The sequence below is a fragment of the Larimichthys crocea genome, chromosome X (genome assembly GCF_000972845.2).
Source record: "Larimichthys crocea isolate SSNF chromosome X, L_crocea_2.0, whole genome shotgun sequence".
Lineage (NCBI taxonomy): Eukaryota > Metazoa > Chordata > Actinopteri > Sciaenidae > Larimichthys > Larimichthys crocea.
Genome location: NC_040020.1, coordinates 32,527,487 through 32,536,057, shown reverse-complemented (window position 1 = coordinate 32,536,057; position 8,571 = coordinate 32,527,487). Strand labels below are relative to the sequence as shown.

The window sequence follows — 8,571 nt, the reverse complement described above, 5'->3', positions numbered from 1 at the left end:
CTTCCAACTCACAACCATCTCCAAAATGATAGGCTTCCTGTCACCCACTGATCTAGAAAGACATGCTTTAACCACACAGTATCAACAAGTCTGGACTATTGTAACTCACTCTACCTCTACATATCTCAGGCTACCATTTCCTGCTTACAACTATTTCAAAACACTGCAGCCTGGTTACCAACAAGGTCCAAGAAACCAAACACATCACCCCTATTCTTGCATCCTACACTGGCTTAATGCTGTAATAGTGTTGTAGTCAGGATCAATTTCAAAACCTTTCTAATAGTCTATAGATTTCCCCATGGTCTTGCCCCTACAGGTATCCTCTCTATTGAAAAATAAAATGGCTGTTGCCAGTACGTTTTCAGCAGCGTCTCCTCGGCTTTGGAATAGTCTCCTGGAGGACATCAGACAGGCTCACTTTTATTGTGACTTTTCTGTATTTTTCAATAAGTGTGTCTCTTCTTTGTGAGACACACACAAAAAATCTGCTTTTAAAGCGCTGCAAAAAAGAAAATGAAATACAACTGAAATGAAACTAGAGTTATATTTAAAAAATGTACAAACTCATACAAAACAGGAAGAAAGACGACAGAGAGGAAGAGATCCAAGCATGTGAGTTTGTGTATTATCATGTGAATGGAAAGTGGTGATGATGCTGTATTGAATGTGTGTATGGTTATAGATAGGTCATGTGTACTGGTGTAGCCATTAGAGTGTGTGCATTAGTATCTGTCTCTGTCTGTTAGTGAGGTGAGGAGAGAGCAGGTTGATGGTAATCGTTGGACGATGTTGGATGCTGAGATTTACAACAGAACAGCTGTTTAATGAACCCTGACCAATAATTGCACATGTGTTCAGAGCCAAAGGATCTGAAGATCCAAGGACACATGAAAAAATGTATTTTTCTTTAGAAATAATATTTTTCTTGCTTCTGTAACCACGAGGGAAAAAAGGCTTAAAGTTATGTCCATGTACAGCTGTGGAAGAAATGAATACAGCGCTGCGAAATGATCTGTTTCTTTGGTTTTACTATTTGTAGGTCTGTGTTGGCTTGAAATGAGCATTTTATTTTTATTCTATAAACGAGTGACAACATTTCTGACACATTCCATACATTTTCATTCGAACATTTATTTGTAGAAAATGAAATAGTGCTTTCAGACATACAGAAGAGAAGTTCATATTCGTGTTTAAACAACACAACACTAATATTCTCACTCAGGAAGAATTCACAAATCAGTATTTGGTGAAAAAACTATCTGAAGTTGGTGCTGAACGTGGACAGTTGTTTCACTCTCTGTCCTCAATGTCTGCTGCTTTACGTTGTTTTTATGAACCGTCGTATACAGATGAAGCAACCTGACCCTCAGTGTATGCCTCTTTCCTTGAAGCCAAAACTGAACCCTTTGTTTCCTCACTCACAACTTTTCATTTCAACTCTTTTGGTCAATAATTATTCTTTGATTCCGATTACTTTTGAGGTTCAGTCACTAACAGTCTAAAGAATGGACAGCATGTGTGTGACGTCACCCACAAGAGCCGTTTGTAAGCTCCAAATTTCTGGCACTGGCCGCTGCCATGTTAGCAGTCCTGCCTCTGCCACCTCCTGCCACAGAGGATGCTGCTTGGGTTTGTATGAATTCAACAGAGACACATGCAGAGAAGCTGTTTTTTTTACAGAGCTGTATAATATAAGAAATATGAACACACACACACACACACGCTTATATACAAACAGTATTCTGTACAAACCATCCTTCAGTTTTGTCTCAACACTTTTTCACTCATCCTTAAATTTGAGCAATTTTTATGAACTTATTGCACACGCCTCCATTTTTCAAAACACACGTCAATCAGACTTTATTTGTGCAGCACTTTGCATACAAACAAAATCAAATAAAACGCTGTCAACATTTTTTACAGTGAGGAAACACCAAATTACAAAAAGAAATCAATTAAATAAAAAGAAAATAAATAACAATAATCAAATGACTAAAACACGTTAATATCAATAGATATAATAAAAAGAAAAAGAAAAATGATACAGTATAATCATAACAATCATATATAAAAATATATATGTTCTTATGCGACAATGAATTTGAATGTATTTAGCACAGAACAGAACTGTTGGTAGATGGATCCAGTGATTCATTGATTGATTGTTTGGGTGATTAGAAACTCACAGCTGAGCCGTTAAAGCAGCGCGCGCGTTCATGGTGAACTTTCACTGGGGCCACTCATCAGGACGCCTGCCAAAAAAAACCGCCCCCCTCTCCTCCTGGCAGAAAATCATTGCTTGTGTCTTTATCCTCCCGGCGCGCTCCCATCTCCGGTGTGCGCGCGCACGTGGAGTCCCCCGCGCGCGCTTGGCACGGCGCCGCGCACTCTAGCCCCTGTGTGTGTAGTAACCCAGAGCAGTAGAGCTCTCAGCTAGACATGGCGGCGGATCCTAATCCGGACTGGCTCTCCTGCCTTCCCTCTTCTTGGAGTTATGGGGTGACTCGGGATGGACGCATATTCTTCATCAAGTAAATATCACGCGGATTCGTGGATTTATGGATACGCACTGCTTTATTTCTCCGACGCATTTTTTTTCTCCCTGTTTGTCTTTTTCGGGTTTCTCTGTTCACCTTTTCCCCCGTTTTCTTCCACCAACAGCGAAGAAGCAAAGAGTACAACCTGGTTGCATCCTGTTACTGGAGAAGCTGTAATCACGGGGCACAGGAAAACTCCAGGTAAACAATGTGAGAATGGTGGGGTTCGCTTCAATCCCTGCGAAAAACACCGCACACACATGCGCGCACGCAGCGCCTGGGAAAGGTTATCCGCGCGTCACGGCGGAGGAAAGGAAAAAGAGAAAAGGGGGGGCGACAAGTTGCGGAGAGAGCCGTGGAAGACGATGAGGGGAGATTTCTTCTCTCTGCAGCAAAGCAACAGCCTCCTCTGCCCCGCTCCCCTTTTCTGCTCTCCTCTGGCGGACCATTACGCACGGCGTCCCCCTCCTCTCGCTCTCTCTCTCCGCCGCCTCTCCACCCTCCTCCTGCCCGCTTCACCTGGACACTTTGCGACACACTTTTTGAAAGTTCCGTCACGTAGGCGTGAACCGATTTCGGAGCCGATTCCCTGCAGTGACATTTGACATATCCTCTACCCCCCCCACATAGGAGCACCGAGGCTGCTGCACAGAACAATGCATGCGTGTGGTGCGACGGTGCACAGCTGAGATTCCAAAATAAATAATAATAAAATAAAAAAAAACTGCAGGGGGAAGAGAGAGTGAGGGTGACAGGGTGGGAGGGCATCACTGCATGCAGATCAGCAAACAGCTGGAAGCAGAGCGTGCGCACACACACACACACACACACAGGGAGAATAATTGAGTAATCCTGAAATATCTGCTCTGGTTTTTGAGGAGGGGGGCACGGGGTTGCATGAAAGAGCACGAGCCAAAATGAGCTATTTATGGTCCAGACACTGCATTGCTGTGCAGGTGTGTGTGTGTGTGTGTGTGTGTAATCAGCTTCACATCTCTCTGCACAGCTGCTGATGTTTCTCTGTTTTTTTTTCTTCCCCCTCCCCTGTCCTTCCAGATTTACCAACAGGATGGGAGGAAGGATACACGTTCGAAGGAGCTCGCTGCTTCATCAAGTGAGTTGGAACGTGTGGCGGGAGATATAAGGAGGGGGAGAGAGAGAGAGAGGGAGGGAGGGAGGAGAGGAAGAGACTGATAGAATCCGTCTCAGGCGGTGAGGGGCTGCTTTGTTTGGTCGGCGGGCACAGCTCTCATCAACGCTCACCTCTCTGCCTCTCTAACCTGCTGGAGGAATTCACACTGATCTGTTTCTGTCGCCTGTAACACACACACACATGCCCACACACACACGCACGGTCACACACACACACACATGCCCACACACACACACACACACACACACACACACACACACACACACACACACACAGGCCATCATGAATGGATTGCTGCACGGTCCTGACTCCGTCTCGCTGCTGCTGAGGCTTTCTCCTCCTATCAGTCATCCACTCGCCCTTCACCTCTCTCTCTCCTCACACACACACACACACACACACACACACACACACACGCACTGTCACACTCACATGGAGGGATTTGCTCGGGAACAAGTCTCTGCTGTCTGTGGGACGCAAGTTTGACAAGCGAGTGTGACTCAGAGGGTTCTTTGCTGTGCCGAACAGGCTCTACTTGTTAGCTTGCTGCGTGTGTGAACATGTGTGTGTGTGTGTGCTGGTGTGCACCCTCTCCAGGGTTATTAGTGAGTCGGACTCCTCGTGCACATTTGCGTCCATGTATATTTTGTGGACCTGTTTGACGACAAAAAATGCCCCGCAGCCTCATACACACCCATAGCTGATACACACAAACACACACACACACACACACACACACATACACACACACACTCTCAGGTTGTGAGCAGGCACTTTCATTTGTTCTACCTACTTTTCCCACCTAGTTTTCCGGCTGTTGCTCGTGCTGTCTGTGGCCATTTTGAGAGCAGCAGCTGACACATACGGTGAGCTAATATAGCCGCTCTATAAATAGCCCACAACCGCTGCTCATTGGTATGTATGAATGCACGGAGAATGTGCACACACACACACACACGCACGCACCACCGGTGTGTTTTGCATGCAGACGTGTAAACAGGAGCGCGGTCACACGTGCGAAGTGTGCATGTAAACGCAGTGACTTGAACGAGTCGCTGGCAGGCACAGGTGGACAGCTGTGCGGATGCAGACAACACTGAGTGTGTCGTGGATCAGGACAGGACACTCTCAGAGGTGGTGCAGGCAGGCATGAGATCGTGTCTGTGCATCGTGTGCACCGTGAACACAGCAGGCGTAGACCATCACAGCTTCGCGATTAGTTTGTGGTTGATTTGCTTAAACACATTTTATTGAGGAATATTTACCATATGGGCATAATATAACGAGCATTATAACTAGGTTTTGAGACACGACCCCTCTACAAGACAGAGCCAAAAATGTAGGACTCATCCTTTTTTCACTTCACTGGTGCAAGTTCATCTAACAAATTTGCAATCAATAAAATTACCAAGAACCGGGCGGTGTTTAGCTCAGTTGGTAGAGCAGCCGCCCCATGTGTGAAGGCTCAGTCCTTGCTGTGGAAGCCCAAGGTTCAAATTAGGGCTGCACGATATGGCCTGTAACCAATATCTCGATATTTTTAAGCTATATCGCGATACACGATATATATCTCGATATTTTTGTTGTTGTTGTTTTGTACTCTTTTTATAGCATTTTAACACTTGTCATATTTTTTATGAATTTTTAATGCATTTCATAATGTAAATATGAGCTTTAAAGCAGTGCAGGATCATACTTGGCTTATGAGACACTGTTTTAAATCAAATTTTAACCAGTCTTCATATTTTATAAATAAACCTTTAATAAATTTAACACCCACGTCTTATTTTGAAAACCGGAAGTGTCCACACGCTGCAGTAAGCTAGTGCTGACTTTCCCAGTTTTCTCAAAGTATTTGACATAAAGTCGCAATAAGGGCGCACTTGAAAATATTGGAGCAGCTGACGTGACCACGCGAAAACGAGAGACGGCTGGCGTGACCGCAGTTGATTTTCTTCGGAACCAAGTCGTCCGTCTCCATCTTCAATTAACTCGCTCGGGCTCTTCACTTCTCTCCTCACTTGAAACAAACAGTACGCATGCGCGCAGGGGATTTTTCTGGGTGGGCGGGGCAGTGTGCTGCGTGCTGTGAGGAGCACCAGGAGTGACACAGGCAAAACTCCGAGAATTAAATGCTGACGGCTTAAAACATTTACGTGACAAGTACTCGATGGTCTCGATATAGTCATTTCATACATCTCACGTAGAACAAGCCGCGATATATCGAGTATATTCGATATATCGCCCACCCCTAGTTCAAATCCGACCTGTAGTTCTTTTCCGCATGTCATTCCCCGTCTCTCTCTCCCCACATTTCCTGTCACTCTTCAGCTGTCTCTATCAAAGAAAGCTTGAAAAGGCCAACATTTTTTAGAGAATTACCAAGAACTCAAGATTCAAGATTCAAGATTCAAGTTTTTATTTGTCACATGCCTAAAAGTACAGGTACAGTGGCAGTGAAATGAAAGTGACTGTCGCGACTGTGCAAAAAAACACTCAAAAGGATAAAAAGAAAATAAGATAGAAAAGAAGAATAAATGAAATGTAAGATAGAAATAGCAAAACTAGAAAAATAAATAAACTAGAAAAAAGATATACACCACTATGTTACTATATTATATTTACAACTATGTACATGACCCGTATAATACAAATTAGCATTATATAAATATGTAAACAGAAAAATCTCACTATGAGAGAGCAGTGATGTGCAGATGAATTGGTGTGTGTGTAATGTAGGTGTAGTGTGGTGTAGTGCGGTCAGTTATGGGACTATGTTGTTATGCAGAGTTCAGGATCCGTGTGGCCTGGGGAAAGAAGCTCCTCTTCAGCCTCTCGGTCCTGGCTCTGATGGAGCGAAGCCTCTTGCCTGAGGGCAGCCACGCAAACAGTTTATGGTCGGGGTGGTGAATGTCCCTCATGATCCGACCTGCCCTGGACCTGCACCGCTGGGTGTAAATGTCCTGTAGGTCGGGCAGTGCGGTGCGGGTGACCCGTTCAGCACAGCGGATGACTCTGTGCAGGGCCTTTCTGTCCTGTGAGCTGCAGCTGCCGTACCAGGCCGTGATGCTCGCAGAGAGCACAGACCCCACAGTGGCGGTGTAGAAGGTTACCAGCAGTTTACTGGAGGCCTTGAATTTCCTGAGCCTCCTGAGGTGGAATAAACGCTGCCTCGCCTTCTTCACCAGGGTGGAGGTGTGTGTGGTCCATGTCAGGTCCTCAGAGATGAGAACCCCGAGGTACCTGTAGCTGCTCACTCTCTCCACCGGGTTCCCGTAGATCTTTAGAGGCGCGTACTCGATCTTCTGTCGTCCTCTCCTGAAGTCGACTACCACCTCCTTAGTTTTGGTGACGTTCAGGTCCAAGTTGTTGTCCTTACACCATGAGGACAGCCGCTCCACCTCCTCCAGATAGGCCATCTCGTTGTTGCTGGAGATCAGGCCTACCACCACTGTGTCATCCGCAAACTTCACAATGATGTTGGATTGGTGGGCAGCCGAACAGTCATGGGTGTACAGGGAGTACAGCAGAGGACTCAGCACGCAGCCTTGGGGGGCACCGGTGTTAAGGGTTAGGGGTCTGGATGTGAGGCCACCGACCTTTACCACCTGTGGTCTGCCAGTCAGGAAGCTATGAACCCAGGAGCAGAGTGAAGGACTCAGCCCTAGATCCACCAGTTTGGTGACCAGTCTGTGAGGAACTATGGTGTTGAAAGCTGAGCTGTAGTCAATAAACAGCAGTCGCACATAGTTCCCTTTGCCGTTGTCCAGGTGGGAGAGGGTGGAGTGGAGTACGTGAGTGATGGCGTCGTCAGTACTCCTATTGGGGCGATAGGCAAACTGCAGGGGGTCCAGGGAGGCCGGTAGTGATGAGCAGATGGAGTCTTTGATGAGTCTTTCAAAGCACTTCATCACCACGGAGGTAAGGGCGACAGGGCGGTAGTCATTAAGGCAGGCCGGGCTGTTCTTCTTGGGCACAGGGATAATGGTGGACTTCTTTAGGCAGATGGGGACGACAGAGTGGACAAGGGACAGATTGAAGATGGTCGTGAACACCGGGGCTAGCTGGTCGGCGCAGGACTTCAGCAGCCGTCCGGGGATGCCATCTGGGCCGGCTGCCTTCCTGCTGTTCACTCGCCTCAGAGCTCTCCTCACGTCGTGCTCTGAGAGCGAGAGGGGGCGGTCCTCCGCGCCGGTGTGGACGCCGGCGCTAGCCTCCAGGCTAGCGTTAGCGCCGGCAGCCTCAAAGCGAGCGAAGAAAGTGTTCAGTTCTTCCACCAGCGAAGAGTCCGCAACAGCCGCGGTGTTCACACGTCCAGTATAATCCGTCATCGTCCGCAGTCCTTGCCACATGCGCCTGGTGTCGCGGTCGCGCAGTTGTCCCTCCACTTTGTCCCTGTGTCTCCTCTTGGCCGCCTTCACCGCTTTCCTGAGCTTGTAGGCTGCAGCTTTGTAAGGTGACATGTCGCCGGTCGTGAGCCCCTCGTTGTACGCAGCGGTACGAGCATTCAGAGCTGCCCGGATAGTCTTATCCACCCACGGTTTCTGATTCGGAAAAACCTTCACAGTCACCATGGGGATGGTATCTTCAAGCAGTTTGCCAAGAAAGCATGTAACCACTTCCGTAAACTCGTCGACGTCACACGAGCTCTCGCGAAACATGTCCCAGTCTACGTCACTCAGCGCGTCCTGCAGTGTGGCTTCTGATTGACCTGACCAGCGTCTGACCTCTCGCGATACCGGAGGTTCACGGTGCAGTCTTTGTTTATATTTTGGAAGGAGGAAAATGGCGTCGTGGTCCGCCTTCCCAAAAGCCGGTAGTGGTGTGGCCTTATAACCTTCCTTGAACGGAGTGTAGCAGTGGTCCAGAGTTCTGTCT

General features: G+C 47.3%; 1 protein-coding gene across 1 annotated transcript; it reads left to right on the top strand.

The window, feature by feature from the left end:
- Positions 1-2,045: 2,045 nt before the first annotated feature.
- LOC113744037 (pleckstrin homology domain-containing family A member 5-like) lies at positions 2,046-3,895 on the top strand. Its single transcript, XM_027283743.1, has 3 exons — positions 2,046-2,534; positions 2,665-2,741; positions 3,597-3,895. The coding sequence occupies exons 1-3, from the start codon at positions 2,443-2,445 to the stop codon at positions 3,656-3,658; spliced, it is 231 nt and encodes a 76-aa protein (XP_027139544.1). The 5' UTR covers positions 2,046-2,442; the 3' UTR covers positions 3,659-3,895.
- The last annotated feature ends 4,676 nt before the right edge of the window (positions 3,896-8,571 follow it).